This window comes from Cercospora beticola, chromosome 7 (assembly GCF_033473495.1).
Source record: "Cercospora beticola chromosome 7, complete sequence".
In the NCBI taxonomy this organism is placed as follows: domain Eukaryota; kingdom Fungi; phylum Ascomycota; class Dothideomycetes; order Mycosphaerellales; family Mycosphaerellaceae; genus Cercospora; species Cercospora beticola.
The window spans coordinates 2,093,031-2,106,734 of NC_088941.1; the positions used below are offsets into that span (position 1 = coordinate 2,093,031).

The following is a 13,704-nucleotide window of genomic DNA, read 5'->3' on the forward strand; positions in this document are numbered from 1 at the left end:
TGGCTCTGCAAGAGGCCCACGATAGATTGTGGCCCTTGCGTGTTCTTCTTATATTGCGATTGTACATATTTTCTCTTCTCAGAGAGATTGCATGAACTCAAGATACCCCCCAATAGAATAGCGCTTTGTCATTGATTACAGCACACAGAATTCAACAGGGTTTGCCCTCAGTGTACGTGATGTGTTTTATGATTTCCGGTTCTCCAGAGTGGCGGATTGCGCTAAGCCAACAATTGGGGAAACGCGATTGCTTGACTGCTGATGCAGCTTGAAGCAGACCTACTTTCTGAATCTGATAAGTGAGCTCGGAGGCTAAGTCCATGAACGCGACGATCTCTTCGATCTCACATTCCCGGACCTCGCGCCATAGACTCGCTATTTATTTCACATCCTTCGCTATAAACCACGTACTACCTCTCCGATTCGCCGCCTGAGCCAAACGCAACGTATCCTCGAATACTTCCTGTCCGACAGTACTCGATCTAGTACCTGCTGCCAGTCTTCCAATTGCAATACCAGCCAGCTCGGCTGCCGCCAGTTCTACTTGAAGATCGAGGAGAGCCGTAGTTTCTTTTCCAGCAGAGATTGGGGCTTCGCAGGTTCGAATGACGGCGTCTTGAATTGCAGTCTTGTAGATTTGGTCGTGGCCAGATCTGCCAATATGGGTGTTGTAGAGATTCAAAGGGGACATGGCGAGATTCGGTCGTGTGACAGGTTGGTTGGTGTGAGGCATGTTGAGCGTTGATCTTGGTGCACGTCGATACTTTCGAGATGTGGCGCTGCAGTAATTTTTCACAAAAGATGTCGAAAGTGGCTACAAGGGGCGAATTTGAAGGGTTACATTTTTCCTAAGTAACTTGAGCTGTATTCGCAACCGCTGTGAATAGTGATTGGCACCTGCTTTGCTGCGTTGTGAATGGCCTGCTGATGTCTGAATATCACCGCAACAATCTATGCCGTGTCTACTCTATGATTCTAGGCGCCAGTGCCTGGATTGGAAGGACCACAAGGCGTGGGCAGTCGGTCACTTGCAGTTTCGTAGACGCTCTGCGTCGTTACTGGCACATCCTTCGATAACTTTACATTTACTGAATTGCAGTCGCTCAAAAGCTATCAGCATGGTACTAGGACTGTCCCCTTTAGCCAGACTCAGACACACTAGATACCCAGACCAGTAGAGCCTTTCAGCCCGCCTTTCGCATAGGCGACTGGCGTCGCTGCGTTGGATACTGTGTCGTTCGCCTCTGTGGCTGTGGTAGTAGCTTCCGTGATCTGCTTTTGCAGATCCTGGCCCTTCTGAGCTTTCGAAGGGGCGGCAGGCTTGGTGTGCTGATCGTTGTAGCCGAAAATATCCTTCTTTGCATTTTGCGATCGCGCGCTGTCCATGAAACCACTTAATCGTCCGCCAGTAAGCCTGTCGAGTTTATCCCCAATCGCTTCTCCAGCAGGTGCCTGTTTCGGTTCGCCTTTGCTATCCCCATTGGCCCATTTGAGGATGTAGTAGCCTCCTAGACCCCACAGGAATAGGAAACATGCGGCTCCGGTGGTGAACATCACTGTGGGCAGCACGAAGAACAATGCGATGCCGACCATGGCCACTGTGAAAAGGACTGCCGCGAGCAGGCCGACGATGAGAGCCACTACCAGAGCGAAGATGAACACCGACAAGCTGAAAAGGACGAACAGACCCAAGGGTATGCCAGTCAGGGCGAGGTTCATGCCAAGGAAAGCCTATGTTCTCAGTCAGCCATGGAGTAGACCCTGAGATGGTCGTGTAGTGATGCTTACCGACAACTTGGGATTGCGGAGCATGAAGTCCTGCAGCCTAGCGATGAAAGCCGCACGCTTTTCAGGTGGGAATATGCCATCTATTACACTCTTGCCTTTTGCGAATATCTTGCTCGCCAGGCCATCTACCGTGCTCAGAACCTTGTCCGTTCCTGCTTCTGCTTTCTTCTGAATGCCATTGACAGGCGTGCCTTCTGTAGCATTTGAAGCCTTCTCTTGAACATTGGCGTGAGCTTGCTTGAGTTGGTCGGTCATGGTTGTGGTATTGGATCTGTTCTGCCTTGATCGGATCTCTAGCTTTCGCGGTCCGCTATGCTCTCGATCGGAGCCTGACGAAGCCGTGGTGGAGGACGCCGCAATGGCACGGTCGGATCAAGGAGAGATGAGAAGTTTTTATCTGATGTCAAGCGAGCATCGGTAGGTGCGGAGGAAATCAGGATGTCGTGCCATGATGCTCGTTCGGGGAGACGACGTTGTGGTCGCGCGCCTGCCATGATTTGGGACGCGACAGTGACGACGTGCGCGAAGCGTGGGCGAGGACCCATGTTTAGCGCGAACCTTGTTGCAGATCGCGCTTTGCTTTGGCAAAAATTGTGGACGGAACATCCTGAACCAATTCACAACCTCGACTTCGAACCACCATTACCGGCAGCCATGGGAGAGAAATCAGAAAAGAAGAGAAAGCGTCAGAGCAACGGAGTCGAAACACCTAACAAAAAGGTGGCACGCGATGGCAGCATCAAGGTCATACATGCGGAAGAAGACAGCGGCCTACACCCAGTTCTGTTGAGCACTTCTGGCGTGAATGCACCCAAAGTACCCTTCAAGGCCTACTCGAAGCCCCGGAAGAGCTCGAAGAAGGCGGGGAAGAGCTCCATCAAGCCATCGACCCACGATCTGCTCCTCCAATCCTCACAGCATCCACGATTAGACTACACCGCAGTGCCGAGTCCCATAGACGACCAACTCAGCCATTATGTCGCCATCTACGACCCCACGAAGCAAACTTTGCAGCTAGCTCCAGCTCATCACCTTCATCTCCGAAGCACGTTGAGGGCGGAAGCGAGGGAGGTGGAGGAGCGCAAGAACAAGACGATGGGCCAGCAGAGAGAGGCACTCGGACAGGAGTTTGGCACGAAGAAGGCGAAGAAAGCTATCGCTAGCAAGAGCACGAACGCGCTTACGGGTGATACGAGCAAATCAAATGATGTGCAAAATGCCATCTTGGAGACTGTGGGAGGTAAGTTTGGTGCATTTTCTCTATGCGCTCTGGCAATGGGTGGCTGCATACGCATTTCGGCACAAGATGGTCGAAGCTCCGGACAATGGGCATTTACTAACAGATGGTAACAGAAACGACTGCTGGACTTGCCTCGAAACTTACCGCGCAAGAACAAGACGAGGCTGCTCTACGAGCGAAACCAATCCCATGGCCAAACCTCACAGCAGAGAATGCCGAAAAGGTCTACTCATTCGACACCCTCATACCTCCAAACGATGCTCGACTCGTCAAGACGGCAGACTGGAAAGCAGCGGCAGATGATGACACCAAGATTGGCTTCAAACATCAATTCCCAGTATCACGATTCGGCTTCCTGGCAAAGCAAGAAGGCGATTCGCTACGGTTCAAGGCACTGAAATACCTCACACTTTTGCTCGAATTCCGAGATTCGTTGTCTGCGGCTGGAAGAGCTGGGAAGAAGGTGCCAAAGAAAGAAATACTGCAGAAGAAACTGCCACCGAACAGGTGGCCATCTGAGCTCGTGGACAGCGTCCGCAGGCGATTTGCGAACGACTCAGGGCAGGAGCTTGGTAAATGGCAACAGGATAGGCTTGCCACTCACATCTGCGCGCTCGCCATGTTTGTGGACAACTGGGTCTGCGATATCTGGCACTTGAAGGACGATCTCAAGACCGATATGAAGGAGCTGACGTCTTATTTCAATGAGCTAGGAGCGAAAGTCAAGAAGCCGAGCGAGGCAGAACGAGTGAGGATGGGCATGACCAAAGCGCAAGCGGCCGCAACTAGAATTGCCAGACTCGTGGTACCGCTGGAATTCCCAAAGGTCAGGCAAGGCAAGAGGCGGTAGATGAATGGGTCTCTGCAATCTGGAAAGTCTTTTTAATACAAGATGAGAGGACATGCATAGGACCGGACAAAGTCAGCAGATAGCCAACAATCAGCCAGGTGCATATCTTGCCTTCTGAGCCCTTTGCACGATCCCATCATCCGTGTACCTCGACAACGATAGCCGAGACATCCTCTGCCCAAATCCATAAACTTCATCATTTGCACAGTGGCCATGAAGCTCACTTGATGCAGCACCAGTGGCCGAGCCATCGATCTGGCCTATCGTTCACAATCTATATCGATCGTGCAGCAAACATTAAGTACCCAGAAATAACACTCGCCTAGTACCGACCAGCAAATGAGAAATCTGAAACTGCCTGTCTCCCAGCAGCCCTCAAAGCAACATGCCAGTCCGCAGATCATGGTCCATGGAATGCCATCACCCCTCAGACCACCTATGCAACTGTCGAAATCGAAGGCCATCCGCGCCAATCCCATGGCAATTCTTCCAAAACGATCGCATAGTCAACGGTTGCAGCAGACACGGTTTCCACAATTGTCCAGAATGCAGCTCAGATTCTAGTGAGGAATCAGATAAGACAATCGTGCGAAAAGCTGCACAGGAGTATCTTAGAGATTCTGCAACATTGGCTCCAGAAGAAAATGTTCCATTTTCATCGGCAAGAACAGCTTCGACCGCGAGTCCCGGATCTATGCCAGAGCCGGCTCCAAGCCCACTGACAGCAGCAAATCTGTCCTACAACCAACAATTGGTGAGCATCGATGAGATTACTCCCGTACACAGCTCCCACAGAGCGGCAACGACACAGCATATAGGCCGTACCGATGTTAGCACTCAGACGGAAGCGCAAAGGAGACAAACCCATGACGAGGCATCTGTAGCAGCCGCATCGGCCCTCGCAAACGTTCCAGCTGACAGCAGGCGCAGGAGAGGGCGAAGGAATTTTGCAAGTATCGAGCGATGGCTTGATCGAGTGGTGAATATTGTGCGTGGCAGGAAGAGTAAGAAGAAGCCGACGCGATAGATTCAGCTGCGATTCGCTTGTGCGTTCTCTTTATGGTCAGCAGGGAGTGGATGGGGAAAGAACCGTGCTCTGTCGAGGGCGCGCGCTGTGATAAGCGATGGTAGTATACTGATCTCCGATCTCATTTCTCAGCTGTATCAGATGCATGTTATCAATGTATCAGCCGAACATCGTCTCGTCAAAATCGTTACGATGAGGGAAGAGGACTTGAAAAAGCGCGGCCCAAATTGTGATACCATTACCTACTAAGCGTGAGGCACAAAGTATCATCAGAGCTTCCTCACGAAATCTCATCATCCGTCAGCATCATATCGCAGACGTGCTGTACTGCCAAAAAGGAGGCTTTTCGTCCTCTAACTGGTTTCACAGCGCTCCTTCATCAGGTCGGCTAACCTGCTTAGCACCAAGATTGCACCAGCATCTACAACTCCCAGTCTTACAGTTGCCGCTGTGATGCGGCAATCCGTCCAGCCCTGTATACTACCCATTGGGACTTTGCGAATAACTGCTATGCGATCCACTTCGCCAAGATGTGTTGCTGTACCCATTGGGAGGGTTGGGGTTCATCGATGGTAAACGGATGGGGTTGTTCTGCTGTGTCGTTGATGCGTTGGGGCTGTTTCCTGTACTCCCAGAGCCATTCATCAGTCCAGAGGGCGGTCGTATCGCAAACGAGGCAAATCCTTGCCCACTGCTCGAGCCCATGGTAGTAGATGCTGGTCTGGAATAGTTTCCCCAGTTGTTGGTCGGGAATGAAGGGCTCTGACTGCTGCCCGCGCGGAAAGGAGAGCCTGATCGGCTAGTATGATCGCGACTCATGTATTGAGTGCTGCCGAACTGTTCCGAGGACGCACCGCTCCAGCCGTGGCTGCTGCCTGGTCTTGTCGCATTGACTGACGCCCTAAACGCGTCAGTGGAATTGCTTTGGCCAGAGGCGTACGAGGTGTAACGGGGATCGGGAAGGGACGTCGGAGTGGGATAGGGCTGGGAGGTGAGGGAGGTAAGGCCTGGTTGCGTACTCGTGTTCGTGGACTGCCGCTTCGCGGGTCGTGGAGGTTCGTCGTCGTCGGACAAGGTCAAATCGATCACAGAGCTGGCCGCGCGTTTGGAGCCGATCTGCGTTGATGAGGTTGATGGTGCAACCGAGGGTCCACGTGATGAGAGAGGCGGCGTCATGGCGTAACCTGCGCCAGCCGCTGGTGACAGAAGTGAGGTGGTACTTGAGTTTCCAAGAGGGACGCCATTCGTAGGCCTCGTCGTCCTTGAAGCGGGATTTTCCACGATCTGAAAATCTTCGTCATCGTCAAAGTCGTCGTCGTATGTTGCACGATTGCCTCGACTCGAGTGGCCAGCGGGTTGTGCCTCCTCTTCCTTGATGATATGCCACTGCCCGTCTGGCTCCACGGTGACTTTTTCAATACTTGAAGGTGTCTTCTGCAGAATTTCCTCGAAGTACTTGTCGATACACAAGGACATGTATGAAATGCTCTTGTTGCAAGTCGGGCAGAGCCATTGGGGAGCTTGCTCCTGCATCTGTAGGAACATGCTGCCGTCGAAGCACTGCCGATGGCTGCAGACAGTAGATCGGACCGGCATTGAAATCCGCATCGTTGACACTGGATCCTTGAGGGACATCACTTCTGAGGATAGCACGATATCTTCATCGTCGTTCGCTTTCGTGATTTCTCGGATTGCCTGCTCTTTCGAGATGATGCCGCCGCCATGTCGACCTTCCTTGATCCGCTGTGTCAGCGTCGCTGAGGACACATACCTCACCAGGTAGACGCCGATGTGAAAGCGCTCCTTGGTTAATGCATAGGTGATCGACAGCTGATTTTGGTATCCCGGGTTCTTTCGGATCTTATCAGTGATGTCTGCCGGTTTCGTTGTGCCTGGCTTGTTCTTCAAGCCTTTGAAGTTCGCCTTGACATCGTCGCTGTTGATCTTGACTTCCAGCTCCCGTGGGAACTCAACGTGCACCTCGGAGTAAAGGTTCGCTCCTTTGCCACAGTAAAGAAGGAGCTTCAAGCTCGGATCGCTCTTCATACGAGCTGATTGATCGGCTGACAGGGATATTGTGCCTCGAACAGTGTGTCGATTCTGTGGCATTTCTGCGCGAAGTTCTGTAAGTCCCCATCGTAAGTGCGCTCAATAGCAAAGGACAAAGAAATATGTTTTACCTGGCAAGTCCTGCAGAGGATACACATTTTCGTGGTCCTCATAGAAAGGACTTGTTTTGAACCCTGCGGCGCGTGTCAGCGCAAGAAATGGTCGCAGATTGGAATTGGCATTGGAACTCACACATGCGCGTCGCGCTCGCTCGGTGTGTGCCATTGAGCGGCGGCACCGGTGGATTTCGCGCCATCGTGGATGACGCGCTCTGGAAGGATCCGTACCCGTTGGTGGTTGTGCTGTTTTGCGTGTAGTGTTGTTGAAGTTGAGGTGGCGGAGCCTTTCCGTGGTTGTTGACCCGGTAGTTCAGATCTCTGAAGGCAGCTACATCACCATCCCTCACTATCGTATCAAGAACTGCAGCACCGTCAGCGTCTTGTGCCCGTCGGACGTATGAACGCCCACATATGTAGATTTGCCAATCCTCACTTTCCGTGCAGCGCTTTTGTAAGGCTGATTTCTGTCCCGACACTTGATAGTTGTATGCTCGACATATCTCCTTCAGATCGTTGTTCACCAGAGTCTTGATGCGTGTTTCGACCGAACTCTTCTGCTGGTGAAGCACATGACCTCCAGAAGCTGCCATTTCCCCTCACTGTCTCTATCGTCGTTGCCGTCACCGCACCGGACTCGAATCCGGCAGGAAGTGCGCGCCCTCGCTTTGTAGGTTGAACGGTGTCGAGTCGTGAAAATGCCGGCCGTCTCGCGGCGTGCGAAATGTGATGAAGGCCTCGGAGCTTGAGATCGCGGACTCTTGAGGGAATTGTTGTCAGTGGCGAGGCAGGCAACGATCACAGGCCTAAGAGAAAAGAAGAAGCTGCGAGGCTGCCGATGCACATTGCTGAAGCAGCGAGCCGCCGTTGGACAATAATGCAGCAGGCGCGGTGAATCCAGGCTCGGCCCACGATTGTGCTATCATGTGAGGGCGTTGGAGCAGCTGTACAACTTCACATGCGCCAGCAATCGCCTCGCCGACGCCCAGCTCACCAGTTGTCCTACACGCTGCTGGACAAACGAGCGAGACTTCTGATGTTCGAGAATGCGTCATGTGACCCGCCATCGCGCTCACGCCCCGGAGTGCCCTGTGCTCTTATCTTAGCGCGCTTTTCGCATCGCGAATTTGGGACTCGGTTCTTTGTGCAGGACTTCGAGTCCATTGAACGGACCACGCCTGACCAACCGACAAGATGGGGAAAAGCTCGAGATCCAGCGCAATCAAAAAGAACAACCAGGCACTGAAGAAGAAAGTCTTCGGGCCTGTAGAAACTGCTCGCATCGAACGACAGAATGCAAAATTACTGGCACTTGCCCAGGCGCCCAAAGAACTGGTGATGGAAGACAACAGTGAGTCTCTCGCCCAAACCACCTCTCTGGATCCCATGCTGACTCTTGATACTGTAGAAGCCGACCGAGAAGACCCCACTTCAGCAGAAAAAGAACCCGAGGAGAGCACGAAAGACACAACAATGGACGTCGACGAGGAGTCCGGAAAACCCAAGCGCAGCAAGCGCGAAATCGCACGCATGCAAGAAGCACGCAAAGCCCGCGCCGTCTCCAAACTCCGAGGTTCACGATCACGACCGCGAAATCAGAAAGAATTCCCTGCGCACAAATTGAAAAAGAAGGTACACAAGCGGTGAAAGAAATGCTTTGCGGGTACAAAAGATACGAGAATTTTCCTTTTCTTCAAAGGAAATGATCTTTGCTTCGGCTAGATCGCCGAAATACCCATGTGCGACTACTGCCGCTGGGGCTATGGGTAGGGCGGGGACACGCTCAACATTACGATCATGTGAAGAGACGGGCGGATGAATGAGTCCCGCGGCTCGTGCATCGGACGCAAAGCCATGACTGCGTATTCGCAGGGTCGGCTGGTGGGGAGGGCTTTCTGGGTGTCACGAAGCAATGCAGCTGTGAGGCGGGCGCTGGGTCCCTTTACTATGTACAGCCTAGGGTTGTGGCGTTGCTAAGTGCGCAGGGAAAACGGCTGATATGCATACGAGGGGCTTGAAGTGGTACTTGACACATTCTCAGTAAAAAGTAATGATGGCTGCGTCTACATACGGTCTGTGGTCGACCCTTCAGCTACTTGAAGACATTACATCGAATCAAAAACTTGATGCTGGACCCTTCATGGTTCTCATAGTAGACCCGCTTTTGGTACTTGGGTATCATATTTCTGGCATAACCTTGTTTCGGCATGCAAAATAGCCTCCTCTTCATCTCGAAAAGGAAATTTTTCTTCTGTATTACTGTAAACATTGTGTGTTTCGTCAGTGAGCGTATATGACCGCCAAATCGCGAGTCTCGGTTCTCTCAATATGCGCCTTTGAGGCTCCATCTCTTCTTCGCCATGGCCGCATGCGCCACATATCATTACAAGTCGTTTCGACTACTCCTTGACTCGGCTTTGCATTCGCAGGAGGGCGGCTTGGTGGGCATCGTTCATGCCGCCCATCCGCATGTGCTGGTCCATTTGCGCCTGCATCTGGCGCTTGTGATCGTCTCTCATCTTCTTCTCCACTTCGGCCTGCATTCTTGCTGCGCGCAGCATATCCATTTGATTCTCTGTGGTAACCACGGGCGCGCGTTGCTGATCGACTTGAACAGCTGAGTTGCGCCATTGGCTCCAGTTCATCGCTTGTTTGCTGGCGTCATGATTGCTGTATCCTTGTGGCTGATGGGAGTCATAGATGGGATTGGACATTCTCCGGTTAGTTGTCGGCAAAGCCAGCGATGAGCGCCACGGGTTCGCTGGAACTTCAGCCATTACGGATAAGCGGCGATGTTGCGTGAGGTCTGCCGCGGACGCGTTATATTGTGCCAGAGAAGACTGGCGTTTAACGTGAGCCTTGCGTTCGGCAAGAGTCATATCTTCTTCGTCAATTTCATTCCCCGCGGCCCTGACAGTGTCGGAGATCGAAGTGTTTGAGCTTGTGTTGGGTTGCGACCCGCCCTTTGAAGTGTGATCTGAAGAGGTTGATGCGGTGCCCGGAGGCGCTTGCGGGTTTGCCGTCATGAAGGAAGTAGTGGTCAAGCGTGCGTCCAGACGGTCTTGCCTGGCATCAAGAAGATTTGTAGTGCTGGATCTGTGTCTCGGCCCAAGCGACCAGCGCTTCGCAGACTGCGGTCCATTACTGGTGTCGGGTCGAGTAGGTATAGCAGGCGACGACGGACGTTGACCGGCGAGATTGAGTATCGAGGCGTTCCGCGAGGGAGCCCTCGCCGGAGGAGACAGGTTGTTTAGTGCTGTAGTACTGCTCATGCCACTGAGTCTCTTTGCCAGTGGGAGATCCCAGTCGTCGTCCTCACGCTGCGGCACACGAGTGTTAGCCGAAGCCACGACACTTAGACGCTTACTTGCTGCATCGATGACATCTGCCTTCGGCGTGACCTTTGCGATGGGCTCGGGCTTCGGTGCAGGTGGCGGTGGAGCTGCGTTGTTCTCTTCCGCTCTTGCAGCAGTCGCTGCATCTGCCATCTCCACTTGCACAGCATCACTTGTGTGCTCTTCGACCTCCTCGAGGGGGACCGGCTCAGCCCGACTGACTTCCTTCGCCCATTCGTTTGTTCTGTATGTAGAAGCGGCCCTAGACAGCTTCTTTGGGAGTCGGTCTTTCAGATATTCTTGGGACTCTGCCTTGGGAATCGTGGCACCGGCAAAGTATGACCCTTCCCCGGTGCGTGCACTATGGGGAGTAGTAGGTATCCTCGGGCTAGAACCTCGTCGTGAGCCACGCGTACTCTTGCGGTGCAGACATAATGCTTCGTCGTCCTCATCCTCCAGGAAGGGTTCTTGTTGTTGCATTGGTGTCGTTGTGTTCGACCAGGTCATGTATAGTGATGCTGGTCGTGACAGTCGAACGGACAGAGCGTCCATATCCGGTGCCTCTGCGGCCGTGGCTGCGATCGAAGAAGCAACATCGTCTTCTTGGACTTCGAATGGAGTTTCGGTTTCTTGCATGGCATGGTGTGCAGATAAAGAGGCCATCGACAAAGGACGAACTTCGCGAGTCCGTCGTTCACTGCTTGGCACATCCAGGTTACTGCTTTCACGACTTCCGGCATGGCTTATTCCTAGACCCGGCGTACCAGCCGATGAAGCAAGTGGGGATTGCATTGGGGATGTGGCAGGTACAGGATGCTCCGAGTCAAACTCCAGAGGCGGCAGACTGGGCGCCGTTGACGACCTTTTGTTGCTGGCTGACAACCGGTCCAGGCTTGCAGCCGACTTGCGTGTCATCAATGAGGGAATTCGTGCCGAAGAAAGTCGCTTCTCGACTGTCCGAGGTGGAACCTCATTGCCATCGATGTCGAGATCCTTCTCGCTTGTAGCCACCGAATCAACGCGAGCTTCGGCGGTCTTCTTGCCCTCGTACTGGCCTTCCCAATCTCCACGTTCTCGAGCGACCTGCGCTTCAATGTCGCGGCCCACTTCAGCCTCTTCGACATCTCGAGCTTCTTGCTCTGCTAAGCGATCGGCTTCGCGCTTGGCCTTTTGCTCCTTTACGATCTTCCAAATCTTGATTTGAGAAAGCACACCGAAGCAGGTTATCACGATCACAGCTCCAATTTCAGCCCGCATGTCGCGGGTGATGGGGTATGAATCAACGAACGGAGGGAAGACGTCTGGGTTAATATCTGTGCGGGGTCAGTACGTTGAGAGCACAGATGGGCGGTGCGACGCTTACCCCAGATGTACACCCAAAACTCTTTGAGCCCAGCCCTGCTGAAGCAATCGATCCCAAGGATGAAAGCATAAGCACCAGCGAATGAAGTGCATGCTATGATACCGTACACTCTCGTGAAGCGACTGATGTATAACGAGAATGACCCGGCGCAGAAAAGTCCAATCAAGATAATCTTGCCAGGCTTGTTCTTAATGAGGCCTCCGGGCGACAGAACTAGAAGCCACATGGCCAGGGAGAAGCCTCCAAGAAGACATCCAAAGCCCTCGGAGACTTCCTTGAATATGAGCGCCAGAGCTCCCAGGGCTGAGCCGCCGACTACGCCAGCAATGAGATAAGCACCCTGTATGGCTTTGGAGATAGGAGGACTCATGAGGTATACGATCAGGACTTCGATGCCAAGCGCAATGAGCAGTGATGTGCTGAGGAACGTCTGCGTGGGTCTGTGTTTGATACCCACGAACCCAAGGCCCAGACCAGCTGACATGAGGATGGCTCCGGCGACACCTAGGGCAGGAGTAAGTTCTGGTTGTATCGGAAGGTCGTTCGGATCGATGTCGGTTCCATTGGCGTAAGTGAGGTTCGCATTGCTCGTAGTCAAGGACGTCTCAATTGGTCGAGCGGTGATCACAGAGGTCGCATCGCCGACTTCCGTGTCTTCAGACGTCGTCGTGGGGGCGTCATCTCCATTCTTGCCTGTCTCTTTAGATTGCGTCGGTTCCGGCGTTCGTGAGCTGTCTTCCACGGTCGTGCTGGCCTGAATGTCTGTCGCGGTAGCTGTAGTGTCCTGTCGAACCCGCAGTCGAGGTCTGGCGCCAAGCTCTTCGGCGCATGACAATGCGAACAAGAGCGTGACCGTTGCGAGAGGGAGCCGCATGATGGGCGTCTGATCTCGCAAGCAGGTGGCAGTGGTTCAGTTATCTACGCTTCCTGCATCACTCGCTGTGACCCTCGGAGCTAGATATCAACAGCAAAACGATCGTGCCGAAAGGTGGTTCGGTCGCCAGTGGTCGGTACAGGCCGTCCGGTAGGGAGAAACGTCTGAAACCGCTGTTGAAATTGTGTGATGAAGAATATGGAAAAGAGTACGCGACAAGCGAAGAGGAGCTGTGAGAAGAGAAACACGCCTGGATCTGACAACCTGGTCGAATGCCTACGAGCTCCTCGCCCGGGTCGCCCAGTTGTGTGGTTCAGATCACAGGACGCGAGAAGGCGTAGTTTGAAAGTGCTCGAGAGGCGCGCGGCGGACCTTCTTCTTCACGGGGCGAGAGAGGCCGTGAGGGTCGGACGGCAGAGGTGTTCCATCGCGGAAGTCTGGCTTCCAATGGCGGCCAATCCTGCGTCATGTCCATATAGACGACGGATCTCCTCAATAGACTCCATACCCGAATAGGAAATCAGGTATATCCATGCTCAGCGCCACGGGCTGCTCGCCGTGGCTTGGGGATAGCAGGGTTGCGCTTCCGCGAACAGGCACGCCTGCAGGCCAACCACTTCTCGCGCTGCTCATCCGCCGGTATCTCGACGTCCAGACGCATCGCAGGCGTGTCTCGCACCGCTGGCTCGCCGATGCATCGACGCGGGTTGCGCATCCGGTGGAGCAGCGCATCGACGGACGGCTGGCAAGCGACGGCGGTAATTTCGACCACCGCGCGCGCCCTCCGCCCAATGTCGCGTCATCTGGGCTGGGCGTGTGAAGCAGCACAGCGCGACTGTTGGTCAATCACGGCGAGTCGGCGAGGAAATGAAGTGCTGGCCCTATGCAGATGGAGCTTAGCTGCCGTCTCGCACGCGTTCACGCGTTTCCACACACAGCGCAAGTCTGGAGAACCCAAGGACGATCTGCGGTCTCACCAACCTGCAACGCCTTCGTCGCATCACAACAGCACTTCCTCGCCCAACCGTTGCCAACGTCTGCTCGAGCGCAGCACCCGGCCAC

At 53.7% G+C, this 13,704-nt stretch overlaps 6 protein-coding genes across 6 annotated transcripts; 2 read left to right on the forward strand and 4 right to left on the reverse strand.

Annotated features, from left to right (window-relative positions):
- Positions 1-379: 379 nt before the first annotated feature.
- RHO25_011065 (uncharacterized protein) lies at positions 380-733 on the reverse strand (the record flags this gene model as incomplete). Its single annotated transcript, XM_065603358.1, has 1 exon — positions 380-733. The coding sequence occupies one exon, from the start codon at positions 731-733 to the stop codon at positions 380-382; it is 354 nt and encodes a 117-aa protein (XP_065459430.1).
- Positions 734-1,158: 425 nt separating this feature from the next.
- Positions 1,159-2,043, reverse strand: RHO25_011066 (uncharacterized protein; the record flags this gene model as incomplete). The annotated part of the gene is made up of 2 exons (XM_023602059.2): positions 1,159-1,731; positions 1,789-2,043. The coding sequence occupies 2 exons, from the start codon at positions 2,041-2,043 to the stop codon at positions 1,159-1,161; spliced, it is 828 nt and encodes a 275-aa protein (XP_023450806.1).
- Positions 2,044-2,442: 399 nt separating this feature from the next.
- Positions 2,443-3,878, forward strand: RHO25_011067 (uncharacterized protein; the record flags this gene model as incomplete). Its single annotated transcript, XM_023602058.2, has 2 exons — positions 2,443-3,028; positions 3,142-3,878. 2 exons carry the CDS (start codon positions 2,443-2,445, stop codon positions 3,876-3,878), a joined length of 1,323 nt encoding a protein of 440 aa, XP_023450805.1.
- Positions 3,879-5,385: 1,507 nt separating this feature from the next.
- RHO25_011068 (uncharacterized protein) lies at positions 5,386-7,663 on the reverse strand (the record flags this gene model as incomplete). The annotated part of the gene is made up of 4 exons (XM_023602057.2): positions 5,386-7,016; positions 7,086-7,148; positions 7,207-7,434; positions 7,507-7,663. 4 exons carry the CDS (start codon positions 7,661-7,663, stop codon positions 5,386-5,388), a joined length of 2,079 nt encoding a protein of 692 aa, XP_023450803.1.
- A 601-nt stretch (positions 7,664-8,264) lies between these two features.
- Positions 8,265-8,717, forward strand: RHO25_011069 (uncharacterized protein; the record flags this gene model as incomplete). The annotated part of the gene is made up of 2 exons (XM_023602055.2): positions 8,265-8,421; positions 8,479-8,717. 2 exons carry the CDS (start codon positions 8,265-8,267, stop codon positions 8,715-8,717), a joined length of 396 nt encoding a protein of 131 aa, XP_023450801.1.
- A 752-nt stretch (positions 8,718-9,469) lies between these two features.
- On the reverse strand, positions 9,470-12,642 carry RHO25_011070 (uncharacterized protein; the record flags this gene model as incomplete). Its single annotated transcript, XM_023602054.2, has 2 exons — positions 9,470-11,718; positions 11,769-12,642. The coding sequence occupies 2 exons, from the start codon at positions 12,640-12,642 to the stop codon at positions 9,470-9,472; spliced, it is 3,123 nt and encodes a 1,040-aa protein (XP_023450600.1).
- Between the last annotated feature and the right edge of the window lie 1,062 nt (positions 12,643-13,704).